This window comes from Lygodium microphyllum, chromosome 18 (genome assembly GCF_053477565.2).
Source record: "Lygodium microphyllum isolate KBCC chromosome 18, Lygodium_microphyllum_v1.1.10, whole genome shotgun sequence".
In the NCBI taxonomy this organism is placed as follows: domain Eukaryota; kingdom Viridiplantae; phylum Streptophyta; class Polypodiopsida; order Schizaeales; family Lygodiaceae; genus Lygodium; species Lygodium microphyllum.
In genome coordinates this window covers 68,743,428-68,766,781 of record NC_141152.1, presented here as the reverse complement: position 1 = coordinate 68,766,781, position 23,354 = coordinate 68,743,428, and the positions used below count along the sequence as shown (strand labels likewise).

General features: G+C 41.2%; 1 protein-coding gene across 2 annotated transcripts; it reads left to right on the top strand.

Annotated features, from left to right (window-relative positions):
* Positions 1-16,565: 16,565 nt before the first annotated feature.
* Positions 16,566-21,007, top strand: LOC148020996 (cyclin-dependent kinase B1-1-like). Of its 2 annotated transcripts, none has more exons than XM_087698819.1 (8): positions 16,566-16,856; positions 18,509-18,644; positions 18,734-18,795; positions 18,874-18,985; positions 19,171-19,264; positions 19,360-19,429; positions 19,563-19,711; positions 19,871-21,007. In XM_087698819.1, exons 1-8 carry the CDS (start codon positions 16,660-16,662, stop codon positions 19,909-19,911), a joined length of 861 nt encoding a protein of 286 aa, XP_087554945.1. In that variant the 5' UTR covers positions 16,566-16,659; the 3' UTR covers positions 19,912-21,007. The 2 variants fall into 2 exon arrangements, with proteins under 2 accessions (XP_087554945.1, XP_087554944.1); XM_087698818.1 differs by having other exon boundaries at positions 19,563-19,701; positions 19,871-21,006.
* The last annotated feature ends 2,347 nt before the right edge of the window (positions 21,008-23,354 follow it).

Sequence of the window (23,354 nt, the reverse complement as noted above, 5' to 3'; positions counted from 1 at the left end):
ACAAACCTTGCGCTACAAGACGCATAGCTCGGTGGCTCCTTCTGCTTTTGGAGTTTGACTTCTCCATGGTTGTACGAAAGGGAAAACAACACTACATGGCTGATCATATGTCATGCATCCCCACAGGAGAATCTGCTGGAGAAGGCATTATCGATGAATTGCCAGACGCCCACCTTTTTAACCTCTCCAACATGAGGGATTTATTCAAGGCCAATCTAACGCCATATTGGGCAGATGACATAGTCCAAGTGCTTGAGCACGGACTGCCTGAACAACCAATAGAAAAGGCAAGACTGAGGCGACTCATTCTCAAAATCCAACCCTACCAGTTGATAGCAGGCCAGATATATCGCTTAGGGCAAGATGGATTGTTGTGCAGATGCGTGTGCGAACATGAGATGCACGACATGCTCTTGGAGGCACACAGTGGGATTGTTGGTGGACACTTTAGCGGAGACACAAAGGCCCGCAAGGTGTTGCAGTCTCAACTATGGTGGCCAACACTATTTCATGATGCTGCACAATTTGTTAAGCATTTTGACGAATGTCAGTGGATGAAGGTCCCGATTCGCAAGGATCAAATGGAGTTGACCCCAATCATTGCACGACAACCCTTTGAAAAATGGAAAATTGACTTCATGGGATCCATCAGCCTCGCTACACAGTATTCTTAGGCCAAATACATCATTGTGGCCATAGACTACCTAATGAAGTGAGCAGAGGTGAGAGCAACCCGAAAGAACGATGCTCAAACGACTGCCAAGTTCTTGTGGGAGTAGGTGATCTCACGATTCGAATGCCCCATCGAACTAGTCAATGACCAGGGGACACACTTCATCAATGAAGTGATAACTCATCTCCTATCCACCTTCCTAATTATCCATTGGAAATTCTCTCCATACTACCCTCAAGCAAATAGCCAGGTAGAATCCACAAATAAGATTCTTGTCAACATCCTAACTAAGGTAGTCTCAACCTCATGGCATAGCGACTGGGATAACAAGCTAATGGCGGCCTTGTGGCCTTACCGCACAGCTTACAAAATGGCCATCGGATAGACCCCCTTTAGGTTGACCTATGGAACCGAAGCAATTCTCCTCGTAGAATTCTACGTGCTTAGCCTACGAATTGCACTTCAGGAATGATGGGAAGGAAAGGAGGCATGGACGCAACGCCTAGTAGTGCTCGAACATCTCTCGGAGACTCGTCTTCTAGCCACTCATGCACTCATATGTGAGAAGGCACAATGCAAGAGCTGGTTCGACGAGCATGTCAAGCAATGCAACTTCAAACAAGGTGACCTAGTGCTCCTATACTCAGTCAAGGGGCACAAGCAAAAAATGAAGTTTCGGGGTCTTGGACCTTTTAGAGTCCGTGCAATCAGTCGAATGGGCAACGTCGAGCTCAAGACTCTAGCCCACGAAGGAGTAGGCTTCTTCAATGGTAGCCATATCAAGAAATACTATCCCCCCACGCATCCTTTGCATGGACCACCAATGTTAGAACCACTAGTCAACGTCCGAGTAGCCACCATCACAGAAATTGATGACGAGGATGAGGAAATCGTGGAACCTACATACCTGCACATCACGGTCACTGCCAAGCGAACATGCATCTTCAATGCCTTAATTGACGAGGGAGCGGACTTCAATGTCTTGACTCATGATCATTAGACCCAACTTGGCAAACCGCCATTACAACCCACTAACGCCAGATTAAATCCATATGGGGGCCGCTCCTATGCACTCCTCGGTAAGTGCAAGGCCGCCGTTTCTATCAAGACTGAAACTGTACCAATGATCTTCTAAATGCTGCCGAACACCAAGGACGCAGGCACGGAGACGCTGCTAGGGCGAACCTTCAAGAAGCAAACTCGTTGCCACGTCGATTATGAGTTGCAGCGCATTCACCTCGCCATAGGCAACATTTGCATTGATACACCTTTCAGCAAGGGTTGCATGATGGAACAATCCGTACGGCCACCGATAGAACTATTAGCATCCAAATCTAAGGAGAAGGGCAGTGACCGGCCACCACCCACCACCTCTAAGAACCACCTCTCGCGGTAATAAAAGCTAAGGCTCAACAGCCTAGTTTCTAATGGAGGCCTAAACAGCCACAACTGCCACCTAGGAGTCTTCGCACATGACCTCATAAGACCCAAAGCTCTAAACCTAGGACACCAAGGTGCAATTACAGAAATCAAGGCATGATCAAGTGAAGGTGGGTCTCTAAAGCCCTCCTGCACATGCAAGGCTACTATGAGGGGAATGCCCGGTTATGGATCCCTAAAGCCCACACAGCCAAGACTACCACTCATATGCTATCCCCAAGCCTAATCACCCCCAGCCCCATCAAACCTCAAAACCATAAGCCGTAGTACTCCCCAAGCCCACATCCAGCAAGCCCATCCACACATATGTCCAAGAGAGTTGAACAAGCCTACCGGCCCAAACGACAGACATCGTCGCATGACCCATCACCCACTAGAGCCCATCCGACTACAATGATCCACTCTGAAGGCAACAGTCCATCAGAAGTAGCTGTTGTTGCTTCCCCATCCCTAAGCCAGGAAGCCCAACCGCAACCTAAGGCACACCCGCAACCACAACTATCCACTGTCAAAGGCTCTAGTGCTATCAAACCCCAACCACCAACACATCTTAAACCCTCCTACGAGCGGAAGTCATTTTTTACACTGGCCTCAGATCTAGCCAAAGATACAGGGGATGATGTGGCTAATTGCATTAGATGGCTCGATGCCACCTTCAAAGAGCTAGCTCTGAGCTATGACCGCTTGGACTTAGGCTTGTTACCCGAGCCTTTTGCAACCAAAATTTGCACGATGCCTTGTTCTTGGGAGACGTTTGAACTTGCCTTCGCAAAGGTAGCAAACTCCGTTGCTGTATTTCTCAACAGCGAGGTCTCTAAGGAGCAAGCCCTCAAACAGCGCCTCATAACGTCATACGATCAGTGAACCACTTCTGCCATCACCGACCAAGAAATTGCAGAATTATCCCAACTTGCTGGGACTGAATCCCCATTCTTGCGGCACTAGTACACTCTTAGGTTGCAATGGGAAGTAGAGGGATGCCGAGTCATGACCAAGGCGGAGCAGCGCCGTGCAATCAAAATAGTGGAGTACGACCCCACTTATATTGTGCCAACCTCGTATAGAGTGTTAACCACTCTTCGCGATCACCCTATGGAAGAGCACATCAAGGGACACCCTTACCTCGATCGCCTATTGACTGAGGAGGAGCTACACATTGCTAGCCCCGGTGCCTCCGGTGACTTCCTAACACATGTTCTCACTTACATAACACATGTTGGCACTCGCCCTTTTAATCTCAATCGCGCAGCTCAGTTAGAGTACAACCCCGATTTTTACACTTGGTTCCTATGCCGATGCCTCCTAAGACCCATTGTCGAAGGTCCTCAACCTCCAAAACCTTCAATCCTAGTAAGGATTCTTCTCAAGCTGGGAAGGGAAGGAGAGTTGAGGAGAAGAAAGTACAACTCCAAGCAACAAGGGAGAAACTCAACATAGCCAGAGCCACGTGGGACAAAGACATCCAAATGGCATTGCAAGAAAAGGAGTCCCTACAAATAGAATTCCAAAAATTTTGGTTGGAAAAAGAAAACGTCCTAAACGAACAATTCTAGAAGAAAATGGAGGAGAGGGAGAGTGCATTGAAGATGGAAAGGCAAACCACCAATCTCAAAGGGAAGTAGCACTTCAAAAAGAGCTCTAGTATAAAGAAGGAGCCCTCCAAAGCACCAATGAAAGACTTGAGGAAGTGCAAGTGAGCTATATATCATACCAGACAAAGAATGAAATGCTCAAGGAAGAAAACCTATGATTGAGCTAGGCACTCACTGAAAGTAAAGTGGTGATTTTCTAGGAAAATCCGAAGTGCAACAAGAAGAAAGAATCACCAAGTGCATCTGCAGGAATGAGAACAATGGAAAACAATCTTTGATGTCCTACAACATACCATCGTTAATTAGTTAGGATGGCGAGCTATAGATTCTATGAAAAAATAATCTTTGAGACTACAAGAAGAGATGCTCCTCAAATTTTCCAATTATTTAGGCATAGCCTATCAAGATTGTGGGAGAGAAGGAAGGAGTCTCACTTGTAGCTTTCTTGCTTGCACAATGGGGGAATACACACATAGGTGGAGGTGAAAACAGTTTTCCTCTTCTTAGTTGTGTAAGCCAAAAAGAACTCAAGTACATAGAAATAGAAGAACCCTATATATGGGTCTCAAACCAAACTCAACTAACTAAGGTGGCATACTAACTGAGCCACGAACTAGAGTAGATAAGGATAGCTGTCATCTAGCTATTATTCATGGGCGGTGTACCAACCGCATCTACAACTGACAAGTCGGTGATATAAATGCACAACAGTCACCCTGACATATCGCGAGTGGAGCTTGATATCTCAACACTCCCCCTCGAGCTCAATCCCAATTCCTGCACACCAAGCAGGTCTCTAAACTTGCATAGCTTCTCTGCGCCCAATGCCTTCGTGAATATGTCAACTACCTGATCCTCTATGTTGACATAAACTAGATCAATAAGACCTAGTAAAACCCTCTCCCGCACATAGTGATAATGCACCTCAATGTGCTTTGTTCTAGCATGATAGACTGGGTTATTTGCCAAGTGTATACTACTCATGTTGTCACAATAAATGACAACTGGCCCATCTGTAGGCTGATGCATATCATAAAGTAGCTTATGCAACCAAGCTACCTCACATGCAGCCATTGCTGCGCCCCTGTACTCAGTCTCTGTGCTCGACAAGGCAACAGTAGGCAGTTTCTTACTGCTCCAAGTGACTGCAGCACTCCCAAAAGAGAACACATATCCACTGGTAGATAGTCTATCAGAAATACTACCAGCCCAATTAGCATCAGTGTATCTATGCAACTGTATCTGAACCCCAGTCTCACAAAGTAGTCCATACTGCAATGTGGACTTCACATACCTGAGTATGCGTCTAGCCGCATCCAAATGCGGTTTCCTTGGAGCCTGCATAAACTGACTTACCAATCCAACAGCATAGCTCAAATCTGGCCTGGTAATAGTCATATAAATCAAACTTCCTACTATGCGTCTGTACATAGTAGGGTCTTCCAGAAGCTCACCTGCATCTACGCTCAGCTTCACATTTTGCTCCAAAGGAACTGAAATAGGCTTACAACCTGTCATCCCATATTTGGACAGCATGTCCAATCCATACTGCCTCTGCAAAAGAGCCGTATCCCACTTGGTGATCTAATCACCTCAATGCCCAAGAAATAACGCAGCTCTCCCAAATCCTTCATCTCAAACTTCTCCTTCAATAGCATTTTCACATGAAGGATATCTTCATCACTGTCACCTGTCATAATCAAATCATCAACATAAATGACAAGTAGCATAATATCTTTCTCTGTTTTTCTCACATAAAGTGAGAAATTTGCCTTGGAAATCTGAAAGCCAATAGTGACAAGATACTATCCTATCTTGTCAGACCATACTCTAGGTGCTTGCTTCAAGCCATACAAGGCTTTCTTCAACCTGCAAACAAACTCAGGATGAACAACATGCACATAACCTGGTGGGGCTACTCTTGGAAATCACCATGCAAGAAGGCATTCTTTACATCCATCTGATGTAAAGACCATCCCTTTGATGCATCCATAGCAATGACTGCTCTTACGGTTGCCATCCTTGCAACCGGACTGAATGTTTCTTCATAATCAATGCCATATGTTTGTGCATACCCCTTGACTACTAATCTTGCCTTGTATCTATTCACAGAACCATCTGCATTGTGTTTCACCTTATAAACCCACTTACAACCAATTGCATTCTTATCTTTAGGCAAAGGTACCAATTCCCATGTAGCATTTGCTTCCAAGGCATCCATTTCTTCATCCATGGCTTTCTCCCATTTTTCTTTTCCCATGGCTTGCTCAAAAGAAGTGGGTTCTGGTTCCTGTATCACTTTGACCATATATGCATAGTGAATGGCTGTAAATCCATCATACTTCAGCCTATCCACAAGATACCTAGCTCTGGTAGACCTGCGCAAAGTAGGTTCACTCCCAGGTGCTCTCAAAACATCCCTGGTCTTCCTTACTCCAGGTGTAACAATAGAAGGAATATCCAACTCATCATCAATGCTCTCTTCTGAGCCACTGGATTCACCATCCACATAAGAGTGACCTGCATTCACATCAAACATGGGCTGATCTATCTTCTCTTTTCCTTTTCGTGATACCTGCATACCACTATCTGCATTGCTTTGAGAAGATTCTCCTGATCTCAATCTGCTTGTCCATGGCGAAGAATGTGAACCACTGCTAGAGGACACTCCAGGTCCACTAATATTTTGTAACTGCTGCTGTGAATTCTATGCAGCATTACCATTTTGTGCATCGACATCATCAATCACATTTACTGGTTTATACCAGCTACTCATCTCATCAAAAACAACATCTCTGCTCACTGTAAACTTACGAGTAGAAGGGTTATAGCATCTATACCCTTTCTGCTTGCAGAGAGTAACCAATAAAGATGCACTTCTCAGCTTTTGGATCCAACTTGGATCTCAACTCATCTGGCACATGAACATAGGCAATGCAACAAAAAATCTTCAAATGAGAAATATCTGGTTTCCTACCAGTATACCTCTCCTCTGGAGTCATCCCATGTATTGCTGCAGTGGGAGTCTTGTTCATTATGTAGACTGCTGTAGTAACTGCCTCAGCCCAATAAAAATCTGGCAGGTCTTTTTCATTGAGCATGGCACGAGATACCTCTCCAATATGCCTGTTTTTCCTTTCTGCAATTCCATTTTGTTGTGGGGTATGACTGCATGAATATTGCTGCTTTATACCATGCTCCTGCAAGAACCTTGCAAACTCATTTGAGAGGTACTCTCCCCCTCCATCTGACCTTAGGCATTTTATTTGCAGGCCTGTTTCTTTTTCAACCATAGCTTTAAGAGTTTTGAAGTGCCCAAAAACTTCACTTTTCTTTTTTATAAAATACACCCAAACTTTTCTGCTATAGTCATCAATAAAAGTGACAAAATAATGACAGCCTCCAAGAGATGCAACTTTAGTAGTCTATACATCAGAGTGGATTAATTCCAATGGCTTCTTACTCTCTTGAACATGTCTAGGAAATGGTTTCCTTGCCTGTTTTCCAAACTGACAGGCTTCACATACCTTATGCATTTCTGCAACCTTGAATTTAGGCAATCCTGCAACAATATTTTGGGCTTGCATTGATTTAAGTCGCTGTACATTAACATGACCAATGCATTTATGCCAGATATCAATATCTGCAACTACACCAGTCCCATGTGCAAACATTGCTGCACTCAATTCAGGCATGTATGCATCCAACGTAAACATTCTGCCCTTCTTCTTTCCTTTTGCTATCAAGCGACCTTTATTTTTCATATCCTCAACAAAGCATCCATGAGAATTAAATCTGAACTGCAAGCCCTTCTCAACCATTTGACCAACAGAAACTAGATTCTTGGTGATATTCGGGACATGAAATACATCCGACAGGTATTTCTTTTTCCCATCCTGCATAGACAAAGGAATTTTTCCAATCTGCACAATAGGATGTGCAGTATCATCGACAGTCTCCACAAATCCTGGTTTTTTCATTTTCCTTGCATCCTGCATCCATTCTGCATGACCTGTCATGTGGTTTGATGCACCTGACTCAACATACCACACATCGTTGCTTTCTTCTGCACTTGTCACAGAATTGGTCATGTGCTGCACCATAAACAAATGCTCATTTCTGTCTCATCACCCTGTCTACTAGAAGATGCATAATTTCCTTGTTGCAATTTTCCATTCATGATGTCATTCTGCTTTTTATAGCAGTCTTTAGCCATATGACCCATTTTACCACAGTAGTAGCATTCAACATTGTTGTTTGCATTTTGGCCTCTTTGCCATCCACCACGATCTCTTTGGCTCCCCCTACCTCTAGAGTTACCACGTCCTCCTCCATAGGACTGGTTTTCTTGAGTTTGCTGCATATTCTGATTTCTACCACGGCCTCCAGATCGGCCTCCTCTACCTCTGCCTCTACCTCTTCCAGCATTTGAGTAGAAGACAGCTTCTTTTGAAGTTCCTCCTGAAGAAGATGCACCACCATTTCTCTGCTCCTCAGAAATTAGAAGAGCAATCAACTCCTCAAAATCAGGAAATCTTTCATGGATGGAAATGGATGTTCGGAACTGTGCATAATCCTTTCCTAGACCATTCAAGGTCACAGAAACTAAATCATCATCTTTCACTGGCGACCCAATGGAAGCAAGTGCATCTGCAATCTTCTTCACCTTCATGTGGTAGTCATTGATGCTCATACTTTCTCTTTGCACATTGTGCAACACTTGCTTGAGCTGCATTTTCATGGCTTGTGTATTCGTGCTATACATTTTTGACAAAGTATCCCATGCCTCCTTTGGCGTACTTGCATCCTGAATATGCACAATCATAGAGTCTGAAATACTGATAGACAGCCAGTACATAACTTTTCTGGCTCTCTCATGCCATCCTTTAAATGCCTGCATTTGCTGTTGATTGGGAACATCAGGAAGAACTAGTTCTTCTTCATTTCCTGCAACGAATTCCCAATATCCTTTTTCCATAAGGAAATTTGTCATTCTAAACTTCCATGCTTGGAAGTTGTTCTTGTCAAGCTTTTCAGTGACAATCTGTGAAAGAGAATCAGACGCCATTACAGAACACTGCAAAAAATTCTGTCACTATAAAAAAACACAGCTTCAGCCTCACAAGGGCAAATCTGCAAAACTGACGAAAGTGGTATTTGACCACACAGTCACTTCCTAGTGACGATTTTGCATCAATAGGCAACAAGGATGAGCACAGGTATACGATGCAATTTCTACAGTAACTTTTCACCGACCTGTAGAACAGTGGTTGCACAGCATAAAACAGGGCCTTTTTCTGAGTGCGTGCAGAAAACTTCCGCCTCCAAAACAGGCCCCGAAATTGCCTCAAATAAAAAAAACAGAGCAACCGAGGGCTAAAGCCATGTCCCGCAACATATACTGCCCTCTTGCTACACCGCGAAGGGCGTCTCAATCTGAGACAATGCACTCTTGCACTTTCCGGCTGTGCTACCTGCAGAGACTTGCTCCCAAAACAGAAAAATGAAAGCAGCACTGATCCTCTTACCAGAACACCACGAACTTAGTTTGCTTTCTTGAGCTCCTTACCACGAACAAGGCTTTGATACCATGTCAAGATTGTGGAAGAGAAGGAAGGAGTCTCACTTGTAGCTTTCTTACTTGTACAATGGGGGAATACACACACAGGTGGAAGCTGAAAACAGTTTTCCTCTTCTTAGTTGTGTAAGCCAAAAAGAACTCAAGTACATAGAAATAGAAGAACCCTATATATGGGTCTCAAACCAAACTCAACTAGCTAAGGTGGCATACTAACTGAGCCACGAACTAGAGTAGATAAAGATAGCTGTCATCTAGCTATTATTCATGGGCGGTGTACCAACCGTATCTGCAACTGACAAGTCGGTGATATAAATGCACAACAGTCACCCTGACATATCACGAGTGGAGCTCGATATCTCAACATAGCCTTGTATCAAGAAACCCAATATAAGATCCAATTGGATGCTTACAAGTGTATCCTTGTCCAACAATAGGAAATTTACAAGGAGACAATATCTAGAGCTTGCATATCACTGCTTGAAAATCCCAATGGAGCTAGGGATAGTGCAAAGCCTCTCTGCAAGGGATGGAGCAAATCAAGGAGCTATGCTTATTAACCACCAAGCCAACAAGATAGGAGAACATAAAGAACCTATGCTTATTAACCACCAAGACAATAAGACACGAGATCACTGAAAGTAAAGTGGTGATTTTCCAAGAAAAAGTCAAAGTGCAAAAACAAGAAAGAAATCACCAATTGCATCTGCAAGAACGAGAATACTGGAAAACAAACTTTAATGTTCTACAATAGACCATCATTAGTCAACTAGGGCGAGCTATAGATTATATGGAAAAATAAGCTTTGAGACTACAAGAAAAGATACTCCTCAAATTGTCCAATATTTTAGGCATAGCCTTGTATCAAGAAACCCAATATAATCCAATTGGATGCTTACAAGTGTATCCTTGTCAAACAATAGGAAATCTACATGGAGGCAGCCTCCAGAGCTTGCATACCACTGCCCAAATATCCCAATGGAGCTAGGGAAAGTGCAAAGCCTCTTGGAGGGGATGGAGCAAATCAAGGAGCTATGCTTATTAACCACCAAGCCAACAAGATAGGAGATCATAAGGAACCTATTGTAGAAGGGATACATGGAATATGATTTAGAAAAGATGGGATCAATTGGGGAATAGTCTTCTCCCCCCAAGTCTTGACTAACCTTGGAACCACCACCAGCTGTGACTCCTTACACAAATCTATTCAACCTTCTTGATTTTGACTCTGGAGAACTGGTGGAACACCCAATGGAAGAAACCCCAAAGCAAAAATAAGCTTATGAAGCCATGATTGAGGAATTGAGGGCACATCCACCGCCACAGAAGGTCATTGATTGTCCCCTTCCTTTAGAACTTTTGGTTGATGTAGAGCAAGTGAACCATGAGGAAGTAGTGCAAAAATACCAAGCATAAGAAGAGTCCAATAATATAGTGACATTTGACTTCAAGGTGGATGAACGAAATAAGTTCAAAGATCCACTTCCTCCATGCACAATACAAGTGCTCATCAAAGCAGCTAAGAGCATAGTAGAAAAGTCGATATGGCAACTTGATGTCGAAGCTTTTAAGAAATCGTGCCAAACAAGTCATTGGAGGCAAAATCATGTACCTCACCATGAAGCCATGAAAAGCATGGCCAAGGCAATCGAAATGGAGATACCCCATCTTGGAAAATGACAAAATAGCTTGGCAGGCCTTTGCCTACTCAAGCAACATTGAAAAGGTAAACCCACTCCACTACTCCTACACTCGTTCACACAATAAAGGAATACACAAAAGGAAAGCATGGTAGGTATAACTTTCCCAAAATCCCCAATATAAGAGCCATTCATAAGAAGAAGACCTACCATCATTTACCATCTTTGTAAGAAGATTCACTACCTATCCCGATCCTTCTTTTATCACCACTTGCAACTATGTCTAACTCCTAATTACTCTATTCTAGTAGCCAATCACGCCATATGAGGAGTGACTCCCGCCTCTATTTTTTGATGTAAACATAGGAATTGATTGGGCATCGATGATAAGACTTCATCTTCACATTGTAATATTGCCTCCTTATTGTGTTGGGCTACTCGATGATATGGTGGATAATCGGTTTGCATTGTGTACATATCCCTTCTACTTTGTATCACCCCTGCAATTGTGCAATTCATTGAAAGAATACATGGTTAGCATGGGATGCCTTTATCATGCCCTCGGGCCAGTCCTGAAGTAGTATGCTTTCTTGTTGAGCTATTGCACCCAAAAAAATAAGAAGGAAAAAAAAAGAGAAAAAGCACAAAACCGTGTGCACATCACCTAAGGGTCCACTACCTCTAGCCCATTCCCTTGCATCACCCCTTTAGAGCTAATCAAGGGTAGGGCATTCCAAGGTTTCTTAGTAGAATTGTCTCCCTAAAGTCAAGTCGGCACCATAGCCCTCCATGAATCGGGTCTTCAAGTGTGGGACAATGCTCTAAGTTTACTTGGAACTTGACCCATCTCCCAATTCCACTGCACAAGCACTACACATTTCAGATAGGTATTTCAGATAGGTAGTCACCCCCCTCAGGGAGCACACCACAACATGATAGGTACTTGGAGTGCTCAAGGACCCCATCAACGATGGTGGGTCACATCTAGCTTATCCTATAAACTTTCCTATCTTTGATCTCCACAGCTTTTCTTGTCTCCAACCTATCCAATCCTCACCCTCAGCATTCCAGCACCCCCCATGAATCTCATTTTTTCCATTGGCCAAAAGAGAGCAAGAGTGCCATGGGACTAGCACTACATTAGGAAGGGGTAAAATGTTAACGAGTTTAGAAGCATGAGAATATTCAACTTTATAGCTACAATATATTTGGAAAATTGTATCAATTATTCAAAGCCTTATATTGATTCTCCAAGATCCAGGCTCCTCTCCCATGTAAATTTTCAAAGAGTAGCATAAGAAAAGGGACTAAAAGTGTGGAAAGAGAGAAGATCAGTCTATTGCCCAAAAGTTGGGTAGAATGCCAAAGGGAAAGGAGAAACCCTAACCCTAGAATCTAGGTATAAAAGTGATGAGATTAAATGGAAATGGTTATTCTTGTGTGTGAAAACTTTGGACCTCTACCTTCTTGCTCCAAAGACTTGCACGAGAGAGAGAGAGAGAGAGAGAGAGAGAGAGAGAGAGAGAGAGAGAGAGAGAGAGAGAGAGAGAGAGAGAGAGAGAGAGAGAGAGAGAGAGAGAGAGAGAGAGAGAGAGTGTGTGTGTGTGTGTGTGTGTGTGTGTGTGTGGTGAGGGACAAGGAGAGTGAAACCTCTAGCCTCATCTCTAGAACTCTCTCATGCCCGCCATGCTTTCCCTTGCATGTGGAGGGCTGTAGAGGATTGAGGGGTAATGGAGTGCTCACTTGGATCATGGAGCTAGGCCTAGAGAAATCTTGGTAGGAGGCATGTACAACATGCTTGATACAACGGTTTGTTTCAATCTGCGTGCAAGTGACTAGGTGAGAGCTAGTCTACAATGAGTACGTTCAAGCTCTTGAAAGAATAAGAGTATGCCCATTGGCCCTAACATGTTGATCTTGTATAACGCAATAGAGATTGTGAGAGTTTGTTGAGAGAGACTAAATATTATTTTTTAAGTGACGATAATATGTGTTTTGTCGGATTGTGAGATAGATCAATTTACTTTCTTGGGGAAACATTGCTTCTTGCCATACTATTTCAATCCAATGTCTTTCTTTTTCTAATACTTAGTTAATCTACATAAAATTAAGCCTTTTTTAGAATTTTAGTTATTTAATTATTTATTTTTCTTGAATTGCAAAAAATAATTTAATGGTGGGCTAATCTCAAACATTAGATACACCAAACTTGAAAAAAAAGGATCCAAAGCTATCCATCCAATAGTGAACTCTTGACCATTTCTAACGCACCAACATGCGATTGCTGTTAGTCTGGTAAAATTTTAAAATGTCTTATTTAACAAGTATTTTGTTTAATATTCATCTCACAACATTAAGCTTTTTTATTAGAAATATCTTAATCTTTTAAGTATTTCCTTTTCATTAGACTTCATTTTATCTATGGCAATTTATCAGTTATACAATAGAAGTAATTATTTTCTTTAGTAATTTAATTATTTTTCTTTTAATAAAAGATCATGTATTGTAAGTATGTATGCTTATATATCACTTAAGTGAACATCAAGAAATCTTAGAAATTTTTTGTGTGAGCTCACAATTTAAATGGCAAATGATTATTGTATTGATTGTCTTAAGGGTTTATTGGATGACACTTTTTTCCCAAAAAGAGAAATCAAAATGTTTATCAATGGTGTAGAAGCATAGAAATCTCACATGTTGACTAGAAGTGAAGGGTCATGCTAGGCACTTTAATGCACATAGCTCTTGAAAGAAGACTCTAGAATGAGAATAAGATCACTCTTCATGCACACATCAATGTTGTCATCTTTGCCTGCTTAAAGAGAGACTCTAAACTTGCCTTGATAGGAAGTATTAGTATATAAGGATACCCAAGAATGCCTTTATATATAACATTCCTATGAGTGCCAACGAATAGCGTTTGGGTATTTGTCTTTATGTAGCCTTCCCACCACTGTTGCCAACCCATTGTTATCATGAATCACGCGAGTTGTTGCATCAAACACACACCATGTACACAAGAGATAGCTCACTCAAGAACACAAGAAGAGGGATGGAGGCAAAAACTTTTTTTTGCTAGTATTCTTCTTCTTCTTTCATACACAAGACAACACTCACCATTGGCTAGGGAGTATTTGTATACTAGTCATTCTCTTTGGCTTGACTAATGCTCCTATCACCTTCCAATCACTTATGTGCACAATCTTCAAGGACATGCTCTAGAAGTGGTTAGAAGTGCTCATGAAACTTACTCAGCAATATGGCTGTTGAACCCCTTGAAGTGCTAGTTTTGAGTAAAACATAGTTGCATCTTATGGCACGTGGCTTCCAAAAATGGCATCACTATTGCCCTTTAAAAAGTCAATGTGATCACTGATCTATTACCACCAACAAACTATAAACTAAATATAATAAGTGATAAGTTAGTGGCCATGTGAGGATCGTAATGACCATTGATGTGCTAAGTGTAGACATGCATACCCATCTAACCAGGCAATCCATCATCAATGTTTGCACATGTTGAGCTTGCCATCTTAACAATTGTGTTGTCCACTAGAGCCTAAATCTAAACATGCTATAGAATTGTATGTGTCTTAATTTTCCCAAAGGCATGAAATGTTTATTATTAGCATCCTTCACTGGAAGGAAAGAGACATAACCTTTTATACCTAAAGTTTCCACACACTCAAGACAGCCTATGTCATTCATTTTAAGGAAAAGGTGGCTATAAATTGAAGAGTTTATACTTTGCCAATCGACAAGTGTGCCCCTAGATTGTAAGGGGCCCAAATAACTTTGACTATTGTTTGTGCTCGTGTTGATGTTAGGTATATACCACACTTGAGGGGACATTTCAAGCTTTATAGCTATTGAATTGAATTCTAATTTGTGCTATGTTTGTGGGAATTAAATTAATTGAAAGGCACATGAAAGAGGCATGAAATGCATCTTAGAGTACATTTACATTTTGGATGCATGCATGCATATCCATTATGAACATCTATTCACATTGTCTTATTTGAGATTTTTTTACATGGCTGATGATTAAGCATGTCAATTGTGATGTGTGTTAATTATATAGGCACGACTATGTTAGATGTTATACACAAAATTGTTCTCATTTGCTATGCATGATTTAAATCTAGTTAGCAAAACAAATTCATCTCACTTTACCATATAGACCTTGCTTTTAGAAGTTATAGCTTCACATTTATCTAGTAAAACTAAAAGTCTAGTTTCAATTAAAAAATCCCTAGTTACCAACTAGACGAATTTGTACATTTACTAGATATGGGTATATTTACTATCTAGTTTTGTATCTAAAGTTTTTTGCGACAAGAGCAACTGATGATCTCTAGGGTCGAATTATAGAGAAGACTAGTTGTCATTCGAGGTGGTTGATGCTTTTGAAGGATTGACATTGACCCATAGCATGGTGTACTTCCATCCATGCTAATGTGATTATCCACAAAGCTTGTGGCACATTTTACAAAGAAGAGGAGTTGTATAATTATGGGAATAATTCCATTTGCTAAGCATATGCTTGTTCAATTATGAGGTAAGATTATTTTGCCCCTTCTATGTGCTCATAAAGAAAACTCTTGGCAATTGTGAAAATAAGAGCATTAAATATATTATTTGATTACAAGAAAGTGAAGATTGATAGCATATGCTTTCCATTAGAGTAATTGATTATTTGGTTTACAAAACTATGTTGTTGTGGTGAAGCAAAAAAATTTAGATTAGTTGAGATTATGAACGTTATGTGTGTGTTAGGGTCTATGTGCTTTAATCATGGTTGGTTTGAGATGCTTTGAAGATGAAAAGTGGTGCATGTGATGATGAGCTATCATTATCAAGTAGTATATATGCTTAATGTGAAAAATGTTTGGTTTTGTTGCTTCATCATGCATAAAGACATAGAATTCTTCAAATTCTTGTTGTCTTCTTGAGTTGAATTTGTGAGTAAATAATGAGAATTGAAAATTTCTTTCCATTGAATTAAAAAGGCATAGTGGGATCTTCATGCTACTATTTGCTTCTTGGACTGTGTGGATATGAAAATGGAGTGAAGATCTTCATATCATATTGCATTGTTGCTCTATCATGTGAGCTACTCAAGGCATTAGAGGTTGTCAAGTTGTTGTTTACCCTAGTGTTGCTTGAAAGTTGTTGAATTTCCCATTGAGTTTTAACGCCTAGTCAAGGTGAATCCCATCACCCCTGTGCTTGACAATGCAAGGTTGTGGATTGCACCTTTGTTGTTAAGAGCTCATCCATCAATGTGTGATTTCTATTTTCCATTATTCTTTACCCATAGATTGACCTCTTCACTCTCATTTCTTTCCCATAGATTGATCTCTACTCTCTTATTTATTTTTGTTGTGTTTTCTAGAATCCTCTCTCTTAATGTATGGTTTTCTCTCAACTTGAGAGTCGAGAACATTTGATCAAGGCAATGCTCGAGCGCAAGAGAAGTCACCCCCGCCTCTATCTCTCTATCTATCTCACTCTATATATGGGTAGGTAGGAGGACCAGAGCCAATTGCTGGCTCTTATTTGGGTAGTACCCAAAACGAGTGGTGGCACTCATGAGAATTCGAAGCCTTTTTGCCGGGAAAATTGTAAGTTGTTGGAAGGGGGCGCCAAAGAAGATGATACTCTTCAGCAAATTTTCTTTTCTTCACCATCCTTCTTCCTCTGTGATTCAATTCGTGCTGCCAGGGTTTTGCCGCCATGGATCGCTACGAGAGACTCGAGATGATCGGCCAAGGGACCTACGGCAAAGTCTACAAAGCTCGCGACCGCCGCTCCGGCCGCATCGTCGCCCTCAAGAAGACCCGCCTCGACGTCGACGACGAAGGCGTCCCTTCTACAACCCTGCGCGAGGTCTCCCTCCTCCAAATGCTCTCCCAGAGCATCTACGTCGTCCGGTAAGCCGCCTTCTCCCCTGCCGTTGCAGTCTGCAGTTGAAAGCTTTGCATACTTTATGTCACACTAAGCATCGAGATCTCTGAAACCGTTTGCCGGTTTATTGTTTGCGCGATCTTATTTGCATAACCATCCCACACTGTATCGCAGAACATTCGGAAAAGTTTTGCAGGTTCTTTAGTCACATCAATCACTAGCACTCTACTTCTTTTGTGACATTAAGCATCAGCACTCGAAAATTGCCGATCGGCTTGCCTTATTTGCGTGGCTGATGCATTCTGCCCTTCCTGTCCAAGAGTCTGAGATCAAACTTTATTTGCCTAAGTGTTTTCTGATTTTCATAGCCTAAGCTTAGGTAGGTAGTATACAAGGTATCAGGATGGAATAGTTCGATCAGAACTATCATGGAGATCATGGCGCGCAGAAGGAAATTGATCTGTCTTCTGGATAATAGTGTGCAAAGAGATGTTGAATTATCTGGCAGGGCTCCATTGAAGCCAAAACATAAGTTGAAAAGCCCGACGTAGGTTGTCTTCTGAAACTTACAAGCACTTGCACGCGATGGGACAGGCGATAGAGAATCTTATTGTTGATGTAAGTGGCTTATTGATGTGACAAAGATGCCTGACAGCATGATATTGTGAACCAATGCAACACAATTCGTCATGCAGTGGTGCACACTTAATGCCAAGATGTCGCGAATGGATGCGAAATGATAATTCGTCATAGAGTAGTGCAAACCCACAACCTTCCAAGGTTAACAACTATGGCATTACCTACGGCATGCTGTAACGCCTAGTATTTGTTGGTGCGACATAATTTGGGCCTAAAACAAGCGTAATACAGCCATTCTCGGCACTACAAACCCAGAACCTTCCAAGGTTAACAACTATGGCATTACCTACGGCATGCTGTAACGCCTAGTATTTGTTGGTGCGACATAATTTGGGCCTAAAACAAGCGTAATACAGCCATTCTCGGCAACACATGGGATTTCTGCACATATATTTTCTGGGTTGAATCACCCGATGTCAATTGTCTTGTGCTAAGCCAACCGTGTATAAACGATGGAGAGATGAGAGCGGAAGTACCATGTGCCATGAACATGACGAGGCAACGTTTGTATAAGCTCAGATCTCATTTCGTTGATGCAAAGGGAACCTTACCTGTTACACGTTGAGTTGATTAGAGCTGTGTCTTGAGGGAGCCCCAGTTGAAAGATCTTGTCGTTGTCTAATAAGACATTCGAACAAGTTCAGTCTCCCCATTTTACATGGTAGCTAGAATCCAGGTTGTAGAGAGACTGTATGACCTTGAAAATCTGTTCTCATTATACAGTTGAACTAATTGCCTTCCGAGCAAATGGCAAATATGCCGTATGTACTGTACGTATGTGAGCCGTGGCAGTCGACATTGTTGGTGCATCTACGGTGTACTTGATCTGCACGTGGGCGTCACATATCCAAGCCATTGCAAAGTAGCCGTAACTGCCTTGCGCATGCCAGCGTTCTCTTCTGTTGACTTGCACCTGAACACTGTAAAGTCATTTTAAAAACGTAGTTATTTTTTCTGAGGATTTACGAATTTTGGAGTTTTCCTGATTTTGTGATTTAGTGAACCAGGGTTTAGTCAATCCTCTTATTTTCATATGCAGGCTGCTGCGTGTGGAGCATGCCATTGTGAAACTAAACCCTGTTCTGTTTCTTGTTTTTGAGTATCTCGATCTGGATCTCAAAAAATACATTGATAACTACGGACGAGGACTTCAAATTCCCTCGGGTGTAGTCAAGGTCTCTCTCAATTTACATTAGTAAAATGTTCTGGTGATCAAATTTGCGCTGCTGGAACCTCACTTTGCCTTTATCTTTCGGAAAAACAGAGCTTCATGTATCAATTGTGCAAAGGTGTTGCTCATTGCCATAGCCATGGAGTAATGCACAGGTAAGTTCTTGAATGGAGCACTGCCCACTGGGATTTCAGCATTGATCTCAATTTGCCTGATCTATTTTTCCTTTGCAGAGATTTGAAACCTCAGAATCTGCTTGTAGATAAAAAGAAAGGGATCTTGAAAATCGGTGATCTTGGACTGGGTAGAGCCTTTACTGTGCCGCTTAAGAGCTACACCCATGAGGTTAGCATTATCGATACTCTAGTGCAATATATACGCCTTCCATGGTATCATGCATTGGTACAAACCATTGCTATTATGTCTTGCTCGTCGTTTTTAAACTGATACATTTAATGTGCCCTGTGGGATGCGGCTACAATCTCACAATGATCTGTTTTTCTATCTTAAGCGTATCACGTGTTCTGCAGATTGTGACGCTGTGGTATAGAGCACCTGAGGTTCTACTTGGAGCGACACACTATTCTACTCCAGTCGATGTTTGGTCTATTGGATGCATATTCGGTACGTAAATAATGCCATGTTCTCACATGACCATTTGAATAAGTTGCACACTGTTTTGCTTATACCTATCATTTTGTGTGCATGCAATATCACAGCCGAGCTAGTCTCCAAGCAGCCTCTTTTTCCTGGAGACTCGGAAATCCAGCAATTATTGCACATATTTAGGTAAGGAATGGATGGGTAGGTCAGCTTTCATAAACTCGCAGTGTTGATGACTTATCATTTCTATTGATGAGTGAAGTGGGTTGTCATGAATATTTTTGTCTCTCTAAACTGAAGAGGTTTTCAACTCATGAAGGGCGCTTGGGACCCCAAATGAGGAAGTTTGGCCAGGTGTAACGAAACTGAGGGATTGGCACGAGTTTCCTCGCTGGCACGCAAACGAGTGGCACAGACTAGTACCTAACCTGGATGAAGACGGACTAGATCTTCTCTCTGTAAGTGATGGTGGGTAGTATACGCTACTAGTAAAATGTGCAGAACTGGACCGCAAGCATACTTTCATTTCAAATTTGCCTGGCAGAAGCTGATGTATTGCTTTCTTCCACTTGCTAGTGATAAATCTGTGCGCCTAAGTGTTCCAGTCTTTTGGTTTTTCGATTGCAGCAAATGTTGCAGTACGATCCTTCGAAGAGAATCTCCTGTAAACAAGCACTTCAGCACCCCTATTTTGATGATCTTGACACCTGCCAGTATTGAGAACGCACTGTTGAAATTTGAGACCTTCAGGTTGCTCATTCTCTTGGTCCAACTCCAGATTTTGATGAATTTGGCACCTGCCATAAGTGCTGAGGTTTCTCGGGAGACGGCATTGAAGCTGCTTATTCCATCTGTTAAAAGAATCCCGACTACATTGTGCTGCTATCTGCATACCAGTGCTGAGATCTGTGTTTTATTAAAAACCCGGAAGCTTATGTACAAGACAAGGAGGCAAAGATCTTCAGGTTGTCCCCAGGATGCTCATTCCAAAGCACAACCCGTTGCTTCGATTCCCTTCATGTTACGGTCGAAATGTTACTCATGCAGCTCAGAATTCTTTTGGTACAAGATCATGGCACTGCTTAAGCACAGCCGTAAGCCTCTGTGCTCTTTTGATAGACATGCAATCCTCTTTATGCCATTTATGCACTCCTTGTATGCTTCATGTGCGATCTGTTGTATCATATTCGTGTGTATGAAGACCCAATGTGTTCCACTTAGAATCAGTGGATGGATGGATGGACTCCAATTGGGCATCTGCAAAGGCCTAGTCTGACCAGTACTCCGTAGTGCGTACTGTATAGATTACGCATACTCTCATATTTGGGTATAAACACACGGGCCCTACTTGAATGCATGTATTTAGGCCCTTCAACAGTTGCACTTTAAGGTATTAATTCGACCAAAGAGAAAGATGCACGACAGATGTATCTCTGCATCTGGTCAGGGCAGAAATGTATTTGCTAGTTTTTGGAAGTTTTATAGACTTGGAACCTTGGTGGACTGAACTTGAAAACTGTTCCACTAAGCATTCTACCTCCATAAAGGTTATCGCTAACTGTTCTACCTCCATTATACATCCATAAAGGTGATTACTAACTGTTCAATTCTACACTTAGAGAGGGAAAGAGAGATGTTAACATCAAATTGCTTCAAACGTTAGTGGATGAAGGATAGGAGCTACAACTAAGGAGCTAATGCAATACTCTACATGTGGGTAGTCATGGCAACATTATTTCACTTAAGGGAAGCATCCAATAAGCAAAAATGATTAAGCTGCTAATGGATTCCCCAAGCAATGATGAATGTTGTTTCTACCAAAGGTCCAAAGAAACTTTGTGCACTTCTTGTAGTCGATGGCTTGGCCAACTGCTTCCATGTACTTTTGTAGATGGCATTGTTCGACAATTTGCTTCATTGCTCATTCCTCTATGGTAACCTTCCAAGTTCAAGACATGCCTAAACTTGAATTGGTTAAAGGCCCTTGTTTCCATAGCAAGGCCATATTTTGCATGCTCTTTTTTTGAAAACGATAACTATTTGGCTTTCTCTTGGCCTGCTATGCTATGTACTTGTCATGAAGCCATGTTCACCATTAGTGCTTTTCAAAATAATTATTTGCAAAGGAAAAAGATCACATGCACATATCTAGTAAATGTACAAATTCGTATAGTTGGTAACTAGGGGCTTTTTAATTGAAACTAGGCTTTTAGTTTTACTAGATAAATGTGAAGCTATAACTTTTAAAAGCAAGGTTTATATGGTAAAGTGATAAATTTGTTTTGCTAACTAGATTTAAATCATGCATATCAAATGAGAACAATTTTGCGTATCACATCTAACATAGTCGTGCCTATATAATTAATACACATCACAATTGACAGGCTTAATCATCAGCCATATAAAAAAATCTCAAATAAGACAATGTGAATAGATGTTTAATGGATATGCATGAATGCATCTAAAATGTAAATGTACTCTAAGATGCATTTCATGCCTCTTTCATGTGCCTTTCAATTAATTTAATTCCCACAAACATAGCACAAATTAGAATTCAATTTAATAGCTATAAAGCTTGAAATGTCCCCTCAAGTGTGGTATATACCTAACATCAACATGAGCACAAACAATAGTCAAAGTTATTTGGGCCCCTTACAATCTAGGGGCACACTTGTCGATTGGCAAAGTATAAACTTTTCAGTTTATAGCTACCTTTTTCTTAAAATGAATGACATAGGTTGTCTTGAGTGTGTGGAAACTTTAGGTATAAAATGTTGTCTCTTTCCTTCCAGTGAAGGATGCTAATAATAAACATGTCATGCCTTTGGGAAAATTAAGACACATACAATTCTATAGCATGTTTAGATTTAGGTTCTAGTGGACAACACAATTGTTAAGATGGCAAGCTCAACATGTGCAAACATTGATGATGGATTGCTTGGTTAGATGGGTATGCATGTCTACACTTAGCACATCGATGGTCATTATGATCCTCACATGGCTACTAACTTATCACTTATTATATTTAGTTTATAGTTTGTTGGTGGTAATAGATCAGTGATCACATTGACTTTTTAAAGGGCAATAGTGATGCCATTTTTGGAAGCCACGTGCCATAAGATGCAACTATGTTTTACTCAAAACTAGCACTTCAAGGGGTTCAACAACCATATTGCCGAGTAAGTTTCATGAGCACTTCTAACCACTTCTAGAGCATGTCCTTGAAGATTGTGCATATAAGTCATTGGAAGGTGATAGGAGCATTAGTCAAGCCAAAGAGAATGACTAGTATACAAATACTCCCTAGCCAATGGTGAGTGTTGTCTTGTGTATGAAAGAAGAAGAAGAAACTAGCAAAAAAAAGTTTTTGCCTCCATCCCTCTTCTTGTGTTCTTGAGTGAGCTATCTCTTGTGTACATGGTGTGTGTTTGATGCAACAACTCGCGTGATTCATGATAACAATGGGTTGGCAACAGTGGTGGGAAGGCTACATAAAGACAAATACCCAAACGCTATTCGTTGGCACTCATAGGAATGTTATATATAAAGGCATTCTTGGGTATCCTTATATACTAATACTTCCTATCAAGGCAAGTTTAGAGTCTCTCTTTAAGCAGGCAAAGATGACAACATTGATGTGTGCATGAAGAGTGATCCTATTCTCATTCTAGAGTCTTCTTTCAAGAGCTCTGTGCATTAAAGTGCCTAGCATGACCCTTCACTTCTAGTCAACATGTGAGATTTCTATGCTTCTACACCATTGATAAACATTTTGATTTCTCTTTTTGGGAAAAAAGTGTCATCCAATAAACCCTTAAGACAATCAATACAATAATCATTTGCCATTTAAATTGTGAGCTCACACAAAAAATTTCTAAGATTTCTTGATGTTCACTTAAGTGATATATAAGCATACATACTTACAATACATGATCTTTTTTTAAAAGAAAAAATAATTAAATTACTAAAGAAAATAATTACTTCTATTGTATAACTGATAAATTGCCATAAATAAAATGAAGTCTAATGAAAAGGAAATACTTAAAAGATTAAGATATTTCTAACAAAAAAGCTTAATGTCGTGAGATGAATATTAAACAAAATACTTGTT